This window comes from Garra rufa, chromosome 17 (genome assembly GCF_049309525.1).
Source record: "Garra rufa chromosome 17, GarRuf1.0, whole genome shotgun sequence".
Classification (NCBI taxonomy): Eukaryota; Metazoa; Chordata; class Actinopteri; order Cypriniformes; family Cyprinidae; genus Garra; species Garra rufa.
Window position 1 is genome coordinate 41,873,981 of NC_133377.1, and position 23,590 is coordinate 41,897,570.

The 23,590-nt window shown below is 33.0% G+C and overlaps 1 protein-coding gene across 1 annotated transcript in view; it reads left to right on the forward strand.

Moving 5' to 3' along the window:
* Positions 1 to 23,590, forward strand: part of LOC141289418 (hyccin-like) — a 42,120-nt gene that overhangs the window by 17,599 nt on the left and 931 nt on the right. Inside the window, exons 2-3 of the mRNA XM_073821516.1 lie at positions 21,948 to 22,029; positions 22,118 to 22,219. Of these exons, the coding sequence (XP_073677617.1) occupies positions 21,979 to 22,029; positions 22,118 to 22,219 (153 nt within the window). The 5' untranslated portion in view covers positions 21,948 to 21,978. The remainder of the gene's footprint in view (positions 1 to 21,947; positions 22,030 to 22,117; positions 22,220 to 23,590) is intronic.

Below are 23,590 nucleotides of genomic sequence, written 5' to 3' on the forward strand. Positions count from 1 at the left end.
CATACAGAGCAACAGCAAAAACTGTACATATTGACATATTATCACACATCAGCAGCGCTTCTGAACAGAGAAAATCTGAATAAAATAAAATAAATAAAACATATAGGCCTACACTGAATATTAGGGGTGTGAACCTACAGTGGTCTTACGGTTCGGTTCAATTACGATTATCATGTCATCGATTCGGTTCAATACAATATCTCGATGCATCACGATGCATTGATGATGCACTGCTCATTTTTCAATTTTACTTCAAATTTATTTTGCTTTTCTATTTCACAATGACGTTGTAATGCGTTTTTATTTGATTAGATTTTTTTGTCAGACCACTTGTACAAGTGTAACTGTGCATCCTATCCAGTCTTTTTCAATCAATATCCCACATACAGTAATGTGTAATTTTGATGAGGAAGAGTAAGAGGTGAAAGAGGAAGAGGAGGAGAAGAAGGAGGACAATGACGACAATGTGGAAAAGACAAAAGAAGGGCAAGGGCAAGAAGAGAAGCAGTCTCATATATTTTAGTTGATTAGTGCAGGGTTGGATCAGGCATGCAAGAGGATTTGACCCCTGCTGCCTGGCCAGGGCTAATTTAGCCTGTGATGCTGAAGAGGTTCTTTGGGCTGTCCCAGACCAAACACAGGATGTTGGGCAGAATGATTATTTTTGTTGTTGTTTGTTGTTTTGTACTGTACTCTACAGTACATTAAATTAAGGAATAAAACATACTAATTTTGCAACTTTACTTCAAATATATACAATTGTGTTAATAAATACAAACAGTCAGATATATGAAATGAAACTTTAATCTTACCTTCTCAAAGAAAAAACACTTCTTGAATGTATCAAACAAAACTAAAATCTGGGCAACAGCAACATTTAGACAACAGCAACATTTAGAACAAATTCACAAAAGTAAATACCTGGGCTTTGGTTTCGTTCTAGAGTTCCGGCATAATCTTTTCTGAAAAGTGTCAGCGTGAGGGAAGCTTATATCGCGGCTCCAGTGTATTGAACAGGTGGCCGGGGTTTTCCACCACAGAAAAGGGCCGTATATCTTTTGATAAAAGCTGCCGCTATAGTCATTTTAAACGCGAAAACTAAACCAAATACGATTTCAACCGAGAGGTACCGCTCAGATCTTATTTAATTGAAACGAGGGAACGAATAGAGTCCTGCACGAGCCCAGACTGAGACTCTCAGACCCGAGCCCCGTCCTTATCGGACAATTTATCAGAACAGAGTTCGTGTTGCAGCCATTCAAATAGTTCAGTTTTGGATTCTAAAGGCAAAGTGGCTAGATTTCGTTTTCTTTCCTTTTTAAGTTAATTTAGAAATATGTTTGGAACATTTTATGTTTGTTAAATTTAAGCTTTTGTCTTTTTAACCTAACCTAACGAACAAGCGGCCAGCGGTAATGAGTTGAGCATGTTTGATAAATTTAGCCTTCTCAAATCAACACGACTTGCATTAAATACAATCTATAGACATAAACACTTGATGCATTTCAGAATATTAATTTAAACATTTAACCTAGATAAATGTGCGCGGTTAGACGCATATCCAATCGTTTTTGCGGAGAGTGAAAGCGAAAGCGGGCTGTGCAGCTGACATGGAAGCTCAAACGCGATCACTTGCATTTTTCTTAATAACAGTGGAAACCTAAAATACACCATTTTTGTCGATAAAAGTAAGGCATAAAAAGGCATCATTCAAAACTGCAAAAGGTCTACTATTATTATTTATGTGCGCACTCACAATATCAACAAAACATTATATTTGTGTAAAACGGCGCTGAGCCAGATAGACGCGCTCAGTGCTTTTAGCCAGTCTTTTCAACCAAATAAAAATAATGTTTCAGTCCTTTAAATGAATTACTAACAAAAAAAAAAGACATTTTGTTAAATGCACACTGATCGTTAAATGCACCGGTGTGTAAAGAAAGTGGCAATAATCCTTTCAGTTAAAATCTGAAGACTTATTTTATTCATGTGGAGTACTCCCCTCGTTAGCCCAACCCCCCTCCCGGAAAATCATACAAGCCCACTGGGTCACGTGTTCTGGCACTGGACTGAGTCCGTTATAACCGGTTATGGTCTATTACTGAACCGATACCGAATCGTCCTTGTCTGCATCGCGATGCATCGTAAAAACGATTAATTTTGACACCCCTACTGAATATATAAATTAAATGACTATCTAATTAGGATGAAAAAACTAAAACACACTAGCGCTTTGAAGAACGGTGCGGTCTTGTTCTTCCCGTCGGACATAAAAATATATAGCAGGCCAGCCAATACCTCCGTGTGCCTAGTTTTTAACATGTGGACATGTTGTACGGATAGACTGGACCGCTGCCTGTTAACTCTTAGATCCGCGACAAAAACACCATCACAAAAATCCTTTCAATTTGCAGTTCGGGACTTCCATCCACTGTCATATGCGTGTGGAGAAGCGCGTGTTTTACAGCATTCAGCAATAGCCAATCACAGACATGTATGTTGATTTGAGTATCACTGTGGCCAATCAGAGGAGGCTATGTTACAATCCTCTCAAAGTGCCGGTTTCAGTTTTGCTAATTTCTACACTTTTGCGAACTCTCTCATTAAAACAAATTTCTCATTAAATACATTCACTCACGGATTCACTCTCTAATAACCCAATATCGCCACTTGCCATTGAGTTGCATATACTACATCAGTTTACTAAGTAAAGGTGAAGCGAAATATGTCTGTACAGCCACACTGCACGTGTCGATACGCGCGCGTGAGTAAACAGATAACTTACAAATAGCATTATTTCTTTCACCATGCAGCAAACGTAAAAAAATAATTAAAAAAAACAGAAAAAAAAACTTTTTAACCGTTTAACTGATAGTAATAATCAGTTAAAATTCTTACTGTCGGTTAACGGTTAAACGGTCAATATGAGCATCCCTAGCACAGACAAATCCAAATTACACCCTGCGACTCGTGACGATACATTGATGTCCTAAGACACGAAACTGAACAGTATTTATATAATTTTTTACCTTTGATACACAGCCACATCCGTCTGTCATGAGCACGAGTTTAGCATCCGGTTCGTTACACATGAATGCGCTCTGGTGTAGAATACGCAAACGCCGGAAGGGGAAATCAGTGAAAAGTCCCGGATGAGTTTGCGCAAGCAAACATAATCTTTTAGCTTTAAATTGGTTTGAACAATCAGGTTAAGCGCAAGTAATTACCATTTTGAATAGCCGCTATACCCACAATCTCTGTGCACTGTGTAAACAATGAGTGTTGTATACATGCGACAGATTGCTTACGGTGTTTGTGTATTCTACACCAGAGCACGTTCACATGTAAAAGTTCCGGATGCTGAGCTCGCACCTAGGACAGATGGACATTTCTGTGTATCAAAGGTAAATAATGATATAAATACTGTTCAGTTTCTCGCAAAAACCGATCGTTTCGTGTCTTAGGACATCAATGTATCGTCACGAGTCGCAGGGTGTAATTTGGATTTGTCTGTGCATGTTTTTGTTTACTTTTAAAGGTTTGGTGCCCATCTACTGCCATTATTTGTCTGACAGACTGCACCAGATTTCGTTAAAAATCTTGGTTTGTGTTCTGCTGAGGAAACAAAGTCACCTACGTCTTGGATGCCCTGGGGGTAAGCAGATAAACATCACATTTTCATTTTTGGGTGAACTATCCCTTTAAATGTAGATAGAGAACAATTTAAAATATTGTATAAATGCATTCTATGGCAAAAAAAAAAAAAAAATCATAAATCAAATATAGATCATATATTTTGTCTAAAGCCTGTAAAACAACTTTGTAAATAAAGTTTCAATACATGAGGTTTCTGAATGGGATTTTTTAGCGAGCCACTTCAGACTTAGACTTGACTCGGTCTCCCCTTAAAGTAGCAGTTCACTTTCAGAACAAAATTTACAGATGATGTTCTCACCCCCTTGTCATCCAAAGATGTTCATGTCTTTCTTTCTTCAGTCGTAAAGAAATAATGTTTTTTGAGGAAAACATTTCAGGATTTCTCTCCATATAGTGGACTTCTATGGTGCCCCCGAGTCTGAACTTCCAAAATGCAGTTTAAATGCAGCTTCAAAGGTCTCTGAATGATCCCAGATGAGGAAGAAGGGTCTTATTTAGTGAAACAGTCATTTTCTAAAAACATTTACAATTTATATACAATCTTAATCTCTACACAGAGTACACGCAGAGCTAGACAAGATGAGCATTTGAGGTTAAAAAGTATATAAATTGTATTTTTATTTATTTATTTTTTTTTAATATAAGAAAATAACCGATCGTTTTGCTAGATAAGACCCTTCTTTCCTCGGCTGTGATCGTTTAGAGCCATTTGAAGCTGCATTTTGGAAGTTCAAACTCCAAAATGCAGTGTTTGTATATGAGTGTTTACATATTTAACTATTATAAAATGTTCAATATTTATTATTATTATTACTATTATTAACATTAAAATAATTAATAATAAATACATTATTTTTTCTTTTATGTTAAAGTAATAATAATGATAATTTAATCTTGATTAAAATTCAGTTTGTTCCATTTTCCATGGTGTGTCTGTTTTATCCTCCCCAAAAATTGTTTTATTTTTCCCCCAAATTCTGTTTTATGTATTTAAGAATTCTGTTTTATTTTTTTCCCCAAATTCTGTTGTATTTTTTCCAATTTCTGTTTCATTTTTCTCAATTTTTTCCCAAATTAATTTTCCCCCAAAATTTTGTTGTATTTCTTGTCATCCAAGATTTCCGTGTCTTTCTTTCTTCAGTCATAAAGAAATTGTTTTTTGAGGAAAACATTTCAGGATTTCTCTCCTCATAGTGGACTTCTATGGTGCCCCGAGTTTGAACTTCCAAAATGCAGTTTAAATGCAGCTTCAAAGGACTATAAATGATCCCAGACGAGGAAGAAAGATCTTATCCAGCGAAACGATTGGCTATTTTCTAAAAACATTTATAATTTATATACTTTTTGATCTCTACACAGAGCACAAGATGAGCATTTGAGGTCAAAAAGTATATAAATTGTAATTTTTAGTAAAAATGACCCATTGTTACACTAGATAAGACGCTTCTTTCCTCGGCTGTGATCATTTAGAGCTGTTTGAAGCTGCATTTTGGAAGTTCAAACTCGGGGGCACCATAGAAGTCCATTATAAACAGAGAAATCCTGAAATGTTTTCCTGAAAAAACACATTTTCCTTACGACTGAAGAAAGAAAGACATGAACATCTTGGATGACGAGGGTGTGAGTCCATTATCTGTACATTTTTGTTCTGAAAGTGAACTACTCCTTTAACCCTCTGGGCCTCCTCATTAAGGGGTCACACTTGGCTCCCTCGCGGTCAAAAGTGACCGAAGCCTTAAAAAGTAACTTTTTTTTTTCTTCAGGAAAATCAATTAAATACATTTTTGTTCAATAATATTTTGTAATTATTATTTAGAATTTTGAGCATTTTTTGTGAATCTATGCAATATTTATACAGTTTTGATGAGCAATTTTTCCCAGTAGAATTATATTTTATATTATATTTAATTATGTATTTATTATTTTTCAATAAATACAACATTTCACATTAAAATAGAGTAAAAGCATTTAAAATCCATTTTTTTAAAGTGAAAATTGCACCATCTAGTGGCATAAAAAATAAAAAACTTGTGTAATGCCATGTAAACTCCTGTATCTCCCTATATACATATACAGGGGCTTTGGGATTCCTATTGTTTTTTTCTTTTTACTGTTTCTTCATTTTATTAGGCTTTGCATTTAGAAATATATTCAGACATTCTAAAAGATACATTTTGGCAAGGTTTAGATATTTTTTTGATTGGATAAATATCAGGTTTTGCATTTTTCTGCTTATTTCTTTGTGTCTGTGTGTGTGTCTGTGTGTGTGTGTGTGTGTGTGTGCGCGTGTGTGTGCGTGTGTGTGTCAGTTCTGTACTTTTGTTATTTTAGAGTGTCAGTCCTTGCTTGCTGAACACTTCTTTTCAGCACAGTTGCTCATTTGTAGCTTGTATTACCAAAAGATTATCTGAATTATCACATTTTTTCGTATTTCCCATTCATTTCCTATGTCGGTCATTTTTGACCGCGAAGGAGCCAAGTGTGACTATTTTTTTTTTTTTGACCCTTCAACATATCCGAATCATGTCACTGATTTTTTTTTTTGTACTCACATAGCTAATGCAACAAAAGTCACCAAGTGTCATCTAATTCTGATGAAAAATTCAAAACTTAAAATTTTTCGGTCAAAAATGACCGAAGAGGCCCAGAGGGTTAAAGACTTGTAAGCATCTCTGATTGTCGCATAATATCACTATTTCATTGTGCAGCACTAACCTGATAAATGCAACTACAAGGCATAAAGATATTAAAATATTATAAACATCATAATAAACAAAGGGGCGGTGCGTGTGAATAACCTTATGAATGATGGGCGTTCCCATTCTGTGGCGTTTTCTGAGTTTCTGTTTGACCCGATCATCTGATTTAAAAGAAACTGGCTCAGCAAACATAACTCTATGAGAAGATAATGTTCCTCACCCTTCCTTCTTTTGATTGTGAAACCTGTTGGCCGAGTGCTCTCCGTCAGATTTCCTGCGCTTGCAGTTTTCCTTTCCTGAGGAAGCTGGAGTGTTGAGTTGATGTGATTGAATCCTCTTCTGTCAACATCTCGACTCTCTCTCAGCGGGCCGCTTCTGTCTTGTTATCGGCCTAAAGCGATTTGATCCAGATTGATTCGATTTTAGGTGTGCGGTGGTTTGTGGTTTGTCTGTAGAGGGAGATCCACAGCTCGTCTGGCGGAAATCTGGGTTGTGGCCGGCGGCCAATCTTTTTTTTTTTTTTAGATCTGGTTGTTTCTGTCTTGTTTTAGACTGCGGCGCTCATGCCAGCACAGATAGATGTGCTGCGGTTTTGCAGCATTGCTGTGTGATTTCGTGTTTCTTTCTTGATATTAGGACACAAATGATGTGAAAAAGTTCTACAAATACTTACTTGGTGGCAAAAGTGCAATGCAAGTTATTGTTAGCCTGTTAAAAGTTTTTGCACGTTTTAATGTACTTTAATTCAAAGTACAACTTATGGATAATTTGCAGTATAATGGACGCATGTTATAGATTACATTATCATAAATTAGGGTTCAATACACAATCCTGAACTTAAAATGCGATACTTTAATAGTTTGTGCTTATTAAAGTAAACTAAGTAAAGTAAACTAAAACTAAACCTATAAAAAGAGTAATTTCTTGAAAATAATTTATATAAAATATTTTATATATAAATACACTTTATTTCAGTTAAATGCTGAAATAAATAAATAATTCCTTTGGGTTTGCCATATTTAATGCACTTTTTGTAGTTTTTACATATTGTCGATATCAAACAAGTCATATTGTAGAATTTTTGTATTGTATTCTATTGTATTTTTTCGATTTTTTTCTTTCCCAAATTCTGTTTTATTTTTCCCTAAAGTCTGTTTTATCCCCCCCCCAAATTGGTTCATTTTTTTTTCTTCAACCCACGCCCTCCACAAATTCTGTCATATTTTTTCTCTAAATTGTTTTATTTTTCCCTCAAATTGTGTTTTATTTTTTCTCGAATTTTCTTCTTCCCAAATTGTGTTTTATTTCCCCCCAAAATTCTGTTTCATTTTTTTTCTAATTTTTTTCCCAAATAGTTTTATTTTTCCCCCAAATTCTGTTTTATTTCCCCCCCAAATTCTGTTTTATTTCCCCCCCAAATTCTGTTTTATTTCCCCCCCAAATTCTGTTTTATTTTTTTCATTAAATTCTGTTTTATTTTTCCCCCAAATTCTGTTTTAATTTTTCTCCAAATTTTTCACTAAATTCTGTTTTATTTTTTCTTCTTTTTTTCAAATTCTGTTTTATTTCTTTCCTAATTTTTTTTTCTCTATTTTTGTCCCCCAATTAGTTTTCCCCTTCAAGTTCTGTTTTATTTTTTCTCCAAAATTTTTATTATTTTTTAAATAAAATAAAATCAATATTTTTTATAATAATAATCATAATAATATGATTTTGTTTAAAAAAAATTGTATGCTGTCTTTTTTAACTTTTCTGGATTAAATTTTTAATACATTACTGAAACACACTCATGTTCTAAAAAAAGTTTTTCATCACAATAAAACCTCTTCCTTCATCTCTGAAACAACTTTCCTTCGCTGATGATGTCATCAAGGCCTCTCGTAGCCCCTCCCCCTCCAGTCCCTTACAGCAGCTCCTCTTCTCATGATCCAGTCACCTGCAGACAAAGAAAATCAAGTCACTTTCCAATATCTTATTTCAATATCTCAGGTTGCAGAAATAAAATAGGTTGCCAGTGGCATTTCAGATTGACTTTGTCCTCTTTTAACATCTCTCTCTGTGTGAATATAACTGCAGCTGTGCAGAAGCGTCTCAAGTGTTGTTGTGTAGGTTGGTCTGCGGTGGCAGGTAGCGCTTTACCGTCTGCAGGGATCGTGGAGGACTCTCATTAACGTCTCCACACCCCGTATATTCTCAGTGAGCCGCAGCAGGGGTGCAGTATTTACCTCTCTGTGGGCTCTAATCAGACTCTCTGCAGTAATTCCAGGAGTCTGAAGCGTCTAAGTCTCCGAATTGAGCTCTAATGATATGTTTGTCATGCTGCTGAAGCTAAAAAGCCTGTAGTTTCCATCAGATGAGAAGTGAACGGTGGCGTCTGCTGCTGGAGATTGAATATTTACTGTTTCCATTATGGAGCAATCAGAGGAGGAGAGCTTTAGTGCTCATGTAATGGTCTAAATGAGCTGTCTTTCTTTCCTGGTGCTTCTGCGTACTGTCAGCTAGATACTGTACTGTAGGATCCTATGAAGTGTTTCATTTTTGCACAAATTCTGTTTTTTTTTTCCCCCCTCGAATTGTTTTATTTTTTCCTGTTTTTATTTTTTTTTCTGAGCAAATTGTTTTATTTTTTCCTCAATTCAGTTTTATTTTGTTTTCCTATTTTATTTTTATTTTTTACCAAATTCTGTTTTATTTTTTCCATCAAATTCAGTTTTATATTTTCCTCCAAATTATTTTTTCCCCACCAAATTCTGTTTTATTTTTTTTTCCCCAAATTGTTATTTTTTCACCAAATTCTGTCTTATTTTTTCTCCAAATTGTTTTATTTTTTCCCCAGATTCTGTTATTTTATTCTATCAAATTCTGTTATTATTATTTACCAAATTCTATTTTGTTTTTAACCAAATTACTATTATTAATATTATTATTATTATTATTATTATTATTATTATTATTATTATTATTACCAAATTCTGTTTTATTTTTCTCAAATTGTTTTTATTTTTCACCAAATTGTTTTATTTTTTCTCCCAAATTCAGTTTTGATTTTGTTCACCAAATTCTGTTTTATTTTTTTCTCCACATTTTGTTTTTTTATTTTTACCAAGTTCTTTTTCTCTCCCAATTTTCTTTTTGTTTTTCATTGAATTCTGTAGTTGTTTTTTTTTTTTTTTTTTTACAAAATTGTTTTTTTCTTCCAAATTCTTATTTTTACCAAATTCTATTTTCACATTTTTTTGTGGATTTTTTTTTCTTATCAGTTAACAATTTAAAAAACATTTTACAATAATAGTATATATAATTTTTAAATAAATAAATAAATATTTTATAAATCTAATTTTTTTTAATTGTGTTTTATATTGTAAATGTATTATCAAATACAGTGGTAATCAAATCAATGCATAAACCTTTATTAATCTTTATTGGTGCTGCACAATAGAGATTTACTGTAAAAATGAAAACGTGAATATTGTGTGATATTATTAAAAAAAAAGGTTTTAATAAACTGTATTATTATTAATATGCCTGAGATCATGAAAAGAGCCCTATTTTTGATTACTTCATCCAAACTGAATTCTAAGTTGAACTTAACTTTTTTATTATGGACACAAGTCCACATCACAAATTATTTCATTATACTTATTGATTTAATAATTTGATTTATTAGTCCAAAATGGTTCAGAATTCTATGGCTTTCTGCATTATACAGTGGATTCCATTTTCATGACTGGATTTTGCAATTCTGTCTGTGTTTTCTGCATTGCGGAAATCCTAACACCCTCCTACTGTAAAGCAGCCAAAATGAAGAATATAGTGTTCTAAATCTCCTGCGTGCTGATTTCCAGTGTTGAGTGTGTCTTTAGGTTCAGATGGAGGTTCAGCGCTCGTGTTCTGGATCTCTACACTCGTCTGAGTCACTCAGTTCTTCCATGACGCATCCTATAAATATGCTCCATCAGCGCGGCGCGGGTCGCTGACTTCTGGGCTCTTCTTCTGTACTTTCAGCACTTGGCAGAGACTATTTTTGCTCAGGCTTTTGTGATGTGGAAGTGTTAAGGGATAGTATGTGCTTGCTTCTCAACCCTCCACTTTAGTTTGCTGTGATATGGTGCAGAACTTTTATGTTGAGAGAAACAAACTAATACACCTTTTTATTGTTGAGATTCAAGGGTTTGTTTGCTTACAGGTCATTTACACCATTAAATCATTTCAGTCATTTCCTGGCTGTTTTTTTTCCCAGCAAGTTAGCCTCAGAAGGACATGAAATGGCTAAAAAGTAGCCCACAGTGCAAGTAGGGTTGAACAAGATGCTGAATTTATTTTTGGGTGACTTGTTTCATCTGTGTTTTCAGGGTTTGTCTTCACTCTTGACTGTTGTTTTGTGGTTCGCTGGACTGAACCTGAGTCGTGGGTCTAATATTAGCACGCAGGGGTGTGTGGTTTGAGTGGATGCTGCTTCCTGTTTCCTGTAGTGTGGGTAATTCAGCCAGTGTCATCTTGTTAGTTTACTAAAGTTGCTGTTAAGTTGTTCATTTGTCTTGCTGCATAGATGCAGCTGTTTAGTATGTTTTTAACTGATAATTTAATGATTAAGTAATCTTCAGCCTTTGACTGTCTGATCTAATAATGAGTCGACAAAGACATCCACTGTCTCCTGCCCTGCTTTCTCCTCTTCAGTTTTTGTCTTTTTTTATCCATACATCACTTTTTTGACTCTCTGCATCATCTTTATATCTTTTTTTTTACTCTTTTGAACTATTTTTGCCACTTTCCATCCTCCATTCACCTCTTTTTTGTATCTTTATATCCATCCATTCATCCATCTTTTTTGCCTCTTTCATCCTCCATTCACCTCTTCTTTTGTAATTTTGTATCCATCCCCCTTTTTGCCTCTTTTAAACTATCCATCCACCCCTTCTTTCATCCATTTTTTTTGCCTCTTTCCATCTTCCATTCACCTCTTCTTTTGTAATTTTGTATCCATCCCCCTTTTTGCCTCTTTTAAACTATCCATCCAACCCTTCTTTCATCCATTTTTTTTTGCCTCTTTCCATCTTCCATTCACCTCTTCTTTTGTAATTTTGTATCCATCCCCCCTTTTTTGCCTCTTTTAAACTATCCATCTAACCCTTCTTTCATCCATTTTTTTTGCCTCTTTCCATCTTCCATTCACCTCTTCTTTTGTAATTTTGTATCCATCCCCCCTTTTTTGCCTCTTTTAAACTAGCCATCCACCCCTTCTTTCATCCATTTTTTGCCTCTTTCCATCCTCCATTCACCTCTTCTTTTGTAATTTTGTATCCATCCCCCTTTTTGCCTCTTTTAAACTATCCATCCAACCCTTCTTTCATCCATTTTTTTTGCCTCTTTCCATCTTCCATTCACCTCTTCTTTTGTAATTTTGTATCCATCCCCCCTTTTTTGCCTCTTTTAAACTATCCATTTAACCCTTCTTTCATCCATTTTTTTTGCCTCTTTCCATCTTCCATTCACCTCTTCTTTTGTAAGTTTGTATCCATCCCCCCTTTTTTGCCTCTTTTAAACTATCCATTTAACCCTTCTTTCATCCATTTTTTTTGCCTCTTTCCATCCTCCATTCACCTCTTCTTTTGTAATTTTGTATCCATCCCCCTTTTTGCCTCTTTTAAACTATCCATCCAACCCTTCTTTCATCCATTTTTTTTTGCCTCTTTCCATCTTCCATTCACCTCTTCTTTTGTAATTTTGTATCCATCCCCCCTTTTTTGCCTCTTTTAAACTATCCATCCAACCCTTCTTTCATCCATTTTTTTTGCCTCTTTCCATCTTCCATTCACCTCTTCTTTTGTAATTTTGTATCCATCCCCCCTTTTTTGCCTCTTTTAAACTATCCATTTAACCCTTCTTTCATCCATTTTTTTTGCCTCTTTCCATCTTCCATTCACCTCTTCTTTTGTAATTTTGTATCATCCCCCTTTTTGCCTCTTTTAAACTATCCATCCAACCCTTCTTTCATCCATTTTTTTTGCCTCTTTCCATCTTCCATTCACCTCTTCTTTTGTAATTTTGTATCCATCCCCCCTTTTTTGCCTCTTTTAAACTATCCATCTAACCCTTCTTTCATCCATTTTTTTTGCCTCTTTCCATCTTCCATTCACCTCTTCTTTTGTAATTTTGTATCCATCCCCCCTTTTTTGCCTCTTTTAAACTAGCCATCCACCCCTTCTTTCATCCATTTTTTTGCCTCTTTCCATCCTCCATTCACCTCTTCTTTTGTAATTTTGTATCCATCCCCCTTTTTGCCTCTTTTAAACTATCCATCCAACCCTTCTTTCATCCATTTTTTTGCCTCTTTCCATCTTCCATTCACCTCTTCTTTTGTAATTTTGTATCCATCCCCCCTTTTTTGCCTCTTTTAAACTATCCATTTAACCCTTCTTTCATCCATTTTTTTTGCCTCTTTCCATCTTCCATTCACCTCTTCTTTTGTAATTTTGTATCCATCCCCCCCTTTTTGCCTCTTTTAAACTATCCATTTAACCCTTCTTTCATCCATTTTTTTTGCCTCTTTCCATCCTCCATTCACCTCTTCTTTTGTAATTTTGTATCCATCCCCCTTTTTGCCTCTTTTAAACTATCCATCCAACCCTTCTTTCATCCATTTTTTTTGCCTCTTTCCATCTTCCATTCACCTCTTCTTTTGTAATTTTGTATCCATCCCCCCTTTTTTGCCTCTTTTAAACTATCCATCCAACCTTTCTTTCATCCATTTTTTTTGCCTCTTTCCATCTTCCATTCACCTCTTCTTTTGTAATTTTGTATCCATCCCCCCTTTTTTGCCTCTTTTAAACTATCCATTTAACCCTTCTTTCATCCATTTTTTTGCCTCTTTCCATCTTCCATTCACCTCTTCTTTTGTAATTTTGTATCCATCCCCCCTTTTTTGCCTCTTTTAAACTATCCATCCAACCCTTCTTTCATCCATTTTTTTTGCCTCTTTCCATCTTCCATTCACCTCTTCTTTTGTAATTTTGTATCCATCCCCCCTTTTTTGCCTCTTTTAAACTAGCCATCCAACCCTTCTTTCATCCATTTTTTTTGCCTCTTTCCATCTTCCATTCACCTCTTCTTTTGTAATTTTGTATCCATCCCCCCTTTTTTGCCTCTTTTAAACTATCCATCCAACCCTTCTTTCATCCATTTTTTTTTGCCTCTTTCCATCCTCCATTCACCTCTTCTTTTGTAATTTTGTATCCATCCCCCTTTTTGCCTCTTTTAACCTATCCATCCAACCCTTCTTTCATCCATTTTTTTGCCTCTTTCCATCTTCCATTCACCTCTTCTTTTGTAATTTTGTATCCATCCCCCTTTTGCCTCTTTTAAACTAGCCATCCAACCCTTCTTTCATCCATCTTTTTTGCCTCTTTCCATCTTCCATTCACCTCTTCTTTTGTAATTTTGTATCCATCCCCCCTTTTTTGCCTCTTTTAACCTATCCATCTAACCCTTCTTTCATCCATTTTTTTTGCCTCTTTCCATCTTCCATTCACCTCTTCTTTTGTAATTTTGTATCCATCCCCCTTTTTGCCTCTTTTAAACTATCCATTTAACCCTTCTTTCAACCATATTTATTTGCCTCTTTCCATCCTCCATTCACCTCTTCTTTTGTATTTAATATCCACCCATCCATCCCCCTTTTTGCCCTCTTTTGAACTATCCATCCAACCCTTCTTCTTTCATCCATCTTTTTTGCATCTTTACATCATCCATCCCTTTTTTGCCTCTTTCCACCATCCATCCAACCTTTCTTTTTTCACCCATTTTTTTCTCTTTTACATCCATTTTATGCCTCTTTACATCCATCCATCATCCAACTTTTTTCGCTCATCCATCCATTCATTGATATTTTGCCTCTTTCCATCATCCATCTTTTTTGCCTCTTTCTGTTTGTCCATCCATTCCTATTTGCCTTTATCTGTCTGTCTGTCTGTCTGTCTGTCTGTCTGTCCGTCCATCCATCCATTTTTTTGCCTCTTTACATCCATCATTCATCCGTCTATCAATGCTTTTTGCCTCTTTTCACTTATCCATCCCTTTATATCTTCTTTCTATCATTCATGCATTTTTCACATCATCCTTTTTTTGGCACTTTTTGAAGTATCCATCCAACATTGTTTTGCTTTTTTCATCCATCCATTCATCCATCTTTTGCCTTATTCCATCATCATCATCCATTTTTTTGCCTCTTTGTCCATCCATTACTTTTTTGCCATTAATCCCTCCATCCCTTTTTGACTCTTTTGAACTATCCAATTTTTTCTCTTTTTATCCAATTATCCATTTATCCATCCCTTTTTTTGACTCTTTACATCCATTCATTCATCCATCCATCCATCCAACTAACCATCCATCCATCCTTTTTTCTCTTTTCATCCACCCTTCCTTTTTTGCCTCTTCATTCATAGATCTTCCCTATTTTGGATCTTTCCATCTATCTTTTGCCTCTCTGTCCTCCATTCACCTCTTTTTTTGTATTTTACATCCACCATTCTTTTTTGCCTCTTTTAAACTATCCATCCATCCATCCATCCATTTTTTGCCTTTTTACATCCAGGAAATCAGTCTATCATCCATGGTTTTTGCCTCTTTTCATGTATCAATTCCTTTATTTCTTCTTTCCATCATTCATGAATTTTTCATATCATCCTTTTTTGACACTTTTTGAACTATCAATCCAACATTTTTTTGCTCTTTTCATCCATCCGTTCATCCATCTTTTGCCTTATTCCATCATCATCCATTTTTTTGCCTCTTTGTTTGTCCATCCATTACTTTTTTTGCCTCTTTTCATCCATTCATCCCTCCATCCCTTTTTTGACTCTTTTGAACTATTATCCAACTTTTTTCTTTTTTTTCTTTTCATCCATTTATCCATTCATCCGTCTGTCCATCCATCCATCTTTTTTGCCTTTTTACATCATCCATTCATCATGACTCTTTTGAACCATCCAATTTTTTCTTTTTTTTATCCAATTATCCATTTATCCATCCATTTTTTTGCCTCTTTACATCCATTCATCCATCCAACCAACCAACCATTCATCCATCCTTTTTTCTCTTTTCATCCACCCTTCCTTTTTTGCCTCTTCATTCATAGATCTTCCCTATTTTGGATCTTTCCATCTATCCATCTATCTTTTGCCTCTTTCTGTCCTCCATTCACCTCTTGTTTTGTATTTTACATCCATTCTTTTTTGCCTCTTTTAAACTATCCATCCATCCATCCATCCATTTTTTGCCTTTTTACATCCAGGAAATCAGTCTATCATCCATGCTTTTTGCCTCTTTTCATGTATCCATTCCTTTTCTTCTTCTTTCCATCATTCATGCATTTTTCACATCATCCTTTTTTTTGACACTTTTTGAACTATCAATCCAATATTTTTTGCTCTTTTCATCCATCCATTCGTCCATCTTTTGCCTTATTCCATCATCATCATCCATTTTTTTGCCTCTTTGTTTGTCCATCCATTATTTTTTTGCCATTAATCACTCCGTCCCTCCATCCCTTTTTGACTCTTTTGAATTATCCATCCAACTTTTTCTCTTTTTATCCATTTATCCATCCATTTTTTGCCTCTTTACATCCATTCATCCATCCATCCAATCAACCATCCATCCATCCATCCATCATTTTTTTGCTCTTTTCATCCATAGATCTTCCCTATTTTGGATCTTTCCATCTATCCATCTATCTTTTGCCTCTTTCTGTCCTCCATTCACCTCTTTTTTTTGTATTTTACATCCACCATTCTTTTTTGCCTCTTTTAAACTATCCATCCATCCATCCATCCATCCATCCATCCATCCATCCATTTTTTGCCTTTTTACATCCAGGAAATCAGTCTATCATCCATGGTTTTTGCCTCTTTTCATGTATCCATTCCTTTATTTCTTCTTTCCATCCTTCATGAATTTTTCACATCCTTTTTTGATACTTTTTGAACTATCAATCCAACTTTTTTTGCTCTTTTCATCCATCCATTCGTCCATCTTTTGCCTTATTCCATCATCATCATCATCCATTTTTTGCCTCTTTGTTTGTCCATCCATTACTTTTTTGCCTCTTTTCATCCATTCATCCATCCATCCTTTTTTTCTCTTTTCATCCACCCTTCCTTTTTTGCCTCTTCATTCATAGATCTTCCCTATTTTGGATCTTTCCATCTATCCATCTATCTTTTGCCTCTTTCTGTCCTCCATTCACTTCTTGTTTTGTATTTTACATCCATTCTTTTTTTGCCTCTTTTAAACTCCATCCATCCATCCATCCATTTTTTTGCCTTTTTACATCCAGGAAATCAGTCTATCATCCATGGTTTTTGCCTCTTTTCATGTATCAATTCCTTTATTTCTTCTTTCCATCATTCATGAATTTTTCACATCATCCTTTTTTGACACTTTTTGAACTATCAATCCAACATTTTTTTGCTCTTTTCATCCATCCATTCGTCCATCTTTTGCCTTATTCCATCATCATCATCATCATCCATTTTTTGCCTCTTTGTTTGTCCATCCATTACTTTTTTGCCTCTTTTCATCCATTCATCCCTCCATCCCTTTTTTGACTCTTTTGAACTATTATCTAACCTTTTCTTTTTTTTCTTTTCATCCATTTATCCATTCATCCGTCTGTCCATCCATCCATCTTTTTTGCCTTTTTACATCATCCATTCATCCATTCATCCATTCATCATGACTCTTTTGAACTATCCAATTTTTTCTCTTTTTATCCAATTATCCATTTATCCATCCATTTTTTTGACTCTTTACATCCATTCATCCATCCATCCAACCAACCATCCATCCATCCTTTTTTTCTCTTTTCATCCACCCTTCCTTTTTTGCCTCTTCATTCATAGATCTTCCCTATTTTGGATCTTTCCATCTATCTTTTGCCTTTTTCTGTCCTCCATTCACCTCTTGTTTTGTATTTTACATCCACCATTCTTTTTCGCCTCTTTTAAACTATCCATCCATCCATCCATTTTTTTTGCCTTTTTACATCCAGGAAATCAGTCTATCATCCATGCTTTTTGCCTCTTTTCATGTATCCATTCCTTTTCTTCTTCTTTCCATCATTCATGCATTTTTCACATCATCCTTTTTTTTGCTCTTTTCATCCATCCATTCGTCCATCTTTTGCCTTATTCCATCATCATCATCATCCATTTTTTTGCCTCTTTGTTTGTCCATCCATTACTTTTTTGCCTCTTTTCATCCATTCATCCCTCCATCCCTTTTTTGACTCTTTTGAACTATTATCCAACTTTTTTCTTTTTTTTTTCTTTTCATCCATTTATCCATTCATCCGTCTGTCCATCCATCCATCTTTTTTGCCTTTTTACATCATCCATTCATCGGTAACACTTTACAATAAGGTTCCTTAGTTAACATTAGTTAACCACATTAGTTAACATGAACTAATAATGAACTGCACTTATACAGCATTTATTAATCTTTGTTAATGTTAATTTCAACATTTACTAATACATTATTAAAATTTTGTTAACATTAGTTAATGCAGTGTGAACTAACATGAACAAACAATGTATAACTGTATTTCCGTTAACTAATGTTAATAAAGATTAGTAATTACAGTAACAAATGTATTGCTCATGGTTAGTTCATGTTAGTTAATACATTAGTTAATGTTTAACTAATAAACCTTATTGTAAAGTGTTATCCATTCATCCATCCCTTATTTGCCTCTTTACGTCCGTCCATCTGTCCATCCATCCTTCCGTCCATGTCTTTTTTTGCCTCCTCCCTTCCATCTCTCTATCCATCCATTCATACATCTGTTTTCCCATCTTTCCATCTATTCACTCCTTTCTCTCTCTCACTCTGTCTCGGTTTCCCATCTGCCAGCATGTAGTGTGTTAATCTGTTTGAATGTGGATTACAGTTCCAGGATCAGTGTAGTAACGGATATTGCCCCTCCAGCTCTCTAAGGTCAAAGGTCGCCCGTATTTAAATTCCTCAGATGACTCGTCAGGTCATAAACGAGGGCTGTTGAATCAATAATTAACCACTTGAACACCAAACATTCACATTTCTCCTTTCAGCAGCGTCAGCCGGTTCTCTGTCGAGAGCCGATTGTTTTAAAATAACTCTGAATCCGGCCGTTCGACCACCATAGAAGGAAACCAGGGCAAAATCCCTTTCCTGGAGCAGAAAGCCGATCCTGGCACGGGAATCTCTTAATCCAATCGCTCGTGTTCGGGATAAGACTCACACAAGCTGTGCAACAGTTTATTAATCCACGAGCGGGGAAAGGAGGGGCGTTTCAGGCTAATCAATAAAGCCCTGAATGAATGAGTGTTTACAAAGTCTGTCTCTATCGCTCAGCCTCTCTCTCTGCTGTCAATTGCTCTCTGCGCTAATTAAAGAGCGTTTTGAGAGCTGCAGACTAATGGCTGTCAGAGACGTTAACTGTAAGAGGTTATAAACAGACCGGAGTGACTCAGGCATGATATGACGGGGGAACGGACAGAACTTTTGGGCAGAGAGACAGAGCAAGAGGAAAAACTGATGACAGTAAGTTAGTGTGAGAGAGAAGGAGTGGATGGAAATTAGACCCATGGAAAATGACAGAGAAAATATAAATATCATATTTTTCAAATTAATCGTTTGCCAGAAATGACGGAATGGGCATTTTTCTTGATTTAAGTTATGAAAGAGTGTTTTCTGCTCATCAAGGGAGCATCTATTTTATTAAAGATATAGTAAAAATAGTTAAATATTTTTAGAATTTTTAAAATAGCTGTTTTCTATTTGAAAATATGTTCAAGTGTAATTTATTCCTGTGATCTGCATTTTCAGCATCATTTCTTCAGTCTTCAATGGTGCTTCAGAAATTATTTTTAAATGCAAGTTCAAAAGAGCAGCATTTATTTTTTAATGGATTTTTTGTAACATTATACATGTCTTTACTGTCACTTTTGGTCAGTTTAGTGCATCCTTGATGAATAAAAGTATTCATTTTCCTGCTGAACCCAAACTTTTGAAGAGTAGTGTGTTTTGAAGTATTATGTTTATTGTGGTCTTTGCAGTATTTTCAGTGACATTGAATCCCTAGTGACACGCCATAAGAAATATGAATTTATAGTCTGAATTTTAGTCAGATTCACAACCTGATGAATCCTTTACCGAATGAACTCATAGAATTGAAGTCACTGTTTAGCCTTTTTAAAATTGAATTATTATTTATATTATTAATATTTTACTTATATATTTATTAATTTATTGAATTTGTTTATATTTTTTTATTTTAATTTTATTTATATTTTATTTTTATTATTTTTATGAATTATTTATATTATTAATATTTTACTTATTTAATCATTTATTTATTTTTAAATGTAATTATTATTTTTTTATTTAAATATTTATTTAAATTAGATTTATTTAAATTAGTTTGATATGTCTTTAATTTATTTCATTTTGCAATTTGCAATATTTGTTGTTAATTAAAAATGTATGTATTATATTAATATTTTGAGTTAGCTAACATTTTAGTTCATTTTAATAAAAATCATTAATTTTGTAATGTGCAAAATATTAGTTTGATTTTTTTTTAATTATGTAATTTATTCATATACTATTGTATTTATTTTTTTTCATTTCAGTAAAAAAAATTTTGTTACTTTGTAATGTGTAAAATGTTTTTTTAATTATTTATTATTAATTTAGGTATGTACTATTTTAATATTTATTAGTATTTTGAGGTAGTTCATTTTTATATTTTTAGTTTAAATTTTTTTATTCTAGTCATTTTGTAATTTGCAATATTTGCAATTAAAATTAAAATTACAAAGTTACAATAATTTTTTTATCATTTTGTAATTTGCAAAATATTATTTTTTTAAAATTATGTAATTAATTCATGTATGTACTATTATTGTATTTATTTTTTTCATTTCAGTTAAATTTTTTTTGTTACTTTGTAATGTGAAAAATATTTAATTACTTATTATTTATTTAAGTATGTACTATTTTAATATTTATTAGTGTTTTGAGGTAGTTCATTTTTATATTTTTAGTTTTCATTTTCTTATTCTAGTCATTTTGTAATTTGCGATATTTGCAATTAAAATTAATATTAATATTTTGAGTTATCTTTTTACATTTTTAGTTGTCAATTTAAGTTTTATAAAATGTTACAATAAATTTTTTTTATCATTTTGTAATTTGCAAAATATTATTATTTTTAAATTATGTAATTAATTCATGTATGTACTATTATTGTATTTATTTTTTTCATTTCAGTTAAATTTTTTTTGTTACTTTGTAATGTGAAAAATATTTTTTTTTATTTATTTAGGTATGTACTATTTTAATATTTATTAGTATTTTGAGGTAGTTCATTTTTACATTTTTAGTTTTCAATTTAAGTTTTATAAAATGTTACAATTAATTTTTTTTATCATTTTGTAATTTGCAAAATATTATTTTTTAATGTAATTCATGTATGTACTATTGCATTAATAATTTTTTTGATTTTTTTTATATAGAACTTTACATTTTCTATTCTTTTAAATTTTTAAATGATTTTATGTTTAAAATGTTATTTTATTATTTATATTATTTAGTTATATGTATTATTATTTTGAGTTCATGTTTATTTAAATTTGTAATTTATTTTTATTGTTTTTATTCAAATTATTAAATTATAATTTTTTTTTAATTATTTATAATTTTTTTTATTTATTATAATTACATTCATAGTTTGTTTTTTAATTATCTAATTTACTTATCAAATGAATTGCAGTGTTTGTAGCGTTTTGTAACTTTTTAGTCTACTACTGTGGAAATGGAGCACCATTATTTTTCACATTCCATAAGTTGTATATCATGATATACATATCACTGTTTAGCAACAAATTTAATCTAAAATTCACTACTTATATGTGAGCTACTGTAAATCTGACATGACTATTTATATTTACAGAATATTTAAATTTATATTTTTTAGAAACAAACCTGTAGTTATCTGTTGATTTAATTTGCAGGCATCCCTGGAGTAAAAACAGCATCTCTGTGTTTAATTTTGGCCTTACGCTACACTTGTTAATCTGATTTTCCTCTCCACACGCCAGATTTGATCTCATTCTCATTTAGAGCGAGAGCTCAAAGATTAAAGCCACTGTTTTCACTCTCTTTGACTCTGAGTGCGATTTCTGCTGCTGTTCCTTTAAAATGTTAATGAGCTCTCTTATGATTGGCTGATATTATTTAGTTTCGTTATGTTTTAGTTATGTACTGTTTTAATATTTTGAGTTTATATTTTCAGATTATTTTTTTGTGTTTGGTAATTTTAGTACTTTAACCACAACTTAAATATTTCTTTTAGTGAACAAGGTTTTTTTTTAGTCACAAAAATGATAATTGAAAATATTATAATGATAAATATAAATAAAAATAATAATTATAATAATAGTTTTTAGTTAATGATGAGAATGCTGAACTGAGTGTCATAAGTCTACATACTGTAGCACTCCAAGTCTGGTTCTTTTATTTCTAAAAATAACCCTGTTTTTGTTGTTTCAGGTTGAGATCTCCTCGTACCAGATGAGGGACGATGCTGGCCATGGATCAAGGCGTAGTAGAGGAGTGGCTGTCTGAGTTTAAGGTGTGTCTTCTCTCTCATCATCATCATCATCTTCATCATTTGTGTGGGCTCCGGCTCGTGTGGTGACTGTTTTTCTCCTGCGTTTCAGACTCTTCCAGAGACGGCCGTCTCCAGCTATGCCGCATCTCTGAAGGAGAAGGGCTCTCTGGTTCCTGCGCTCTATAAAGTTATTCGGGAGAATTACAGTGATGTAAGATGATTTCTCTACCTTTTTTTGTTTGTTTTCATCAGGATATTTTGGGCTGTTTTCATCTTAAAGGTGTAAAGGCCACGTTAAACCAGATATACAGCAAATTACAGAAGTAAAGCAAATTGTGATCTACGTGATTATTACAGTTAACTAAAATAAACTTAAATAATTCGTTTAGTTCAACTTGATGTACTAAAATAACTAAAATAAAATTAATAAAAGCTAAATGTTAAAAAAAAATTATTATGGTTTTATGAATTCAATTGAGTAGACATGCTTTATGATTATTCATTTTATCTAAACCATTTAAACGGGCATTTTTTATAATAATTTTATATTTAATTAATATTTAATCATTTTAATATTATATATACAATCTAAAAAAACTGTATAAACCTTATAAAATAAAACTGTATAAAATCAATTCAGTAATTTTGTAAATAATATAAATTAAAAATCCTAATGAAACCTTATAAATCCTTACTAAATAAAACTGTTTAAAATAAAACTTTAAGTAATGAATAAAAAAAGAAATTACAACCCTAATAAGACCTTATAAAATAAAACTATAAAATAAAACAAAACGTTGAGTTATTTTGTGATTAATAAAAAACTAAAATGCGATCTAATAAAACTATATAAAACTGTATAAAATAAATTTGGAATAATTTTGTAATGAATATAAAAAAACTAATTGAAAAATCTTACAAAACCTTATAAAATAAAACTGAGAGCAATTTTGTAATGAATAATAAGATAAAAACCTAAACTATTAATAAAAATTATAACGGTCTCTTAATGATGCTAAAATAACGCTGCTGTGTTTTTTTTCCCCCTTAAAAATGTATTTATTTTTAATAAAATGCATATAATGTATTTAAAATAAAAATTACATCACTATACTAATATATTAAATATATTATTATAATTTCTTTTCATTTTCAAACATTAAACCAGAAGAAAAGTATCTAAAACGGAACATTTAGACCACAAACAACTTGAGTTTACGCAAGTTTTTGAACAAAAATATAAGCTTGACTTCTGCTCTTGTCTTCTAGCTTTTCATTTTTAAGTAGTTTAAACCTTTCTAGTAGTGTAAACACATTTCCTCATCTTACGATCAAACTCAGAGACGTCAGGATTAAAATAGCTCAGAATATTCTTTTGAGATCAGTGTATTTGTGTTCGGTGAGGTCATTGTGAGTTATTACAGTAGGAGCTCATGTGATCATCACATTGATGGGGTGTGTTGTCATGGCAGCATAACATCACAGTGATGAATGATGAGGTGTTTTCTGTGGGTCGGGTGTGTCTGGACCAGCGTCAATGACGCAATCTCACAAGAATCTCTTAACAGCAAACATCTTACTA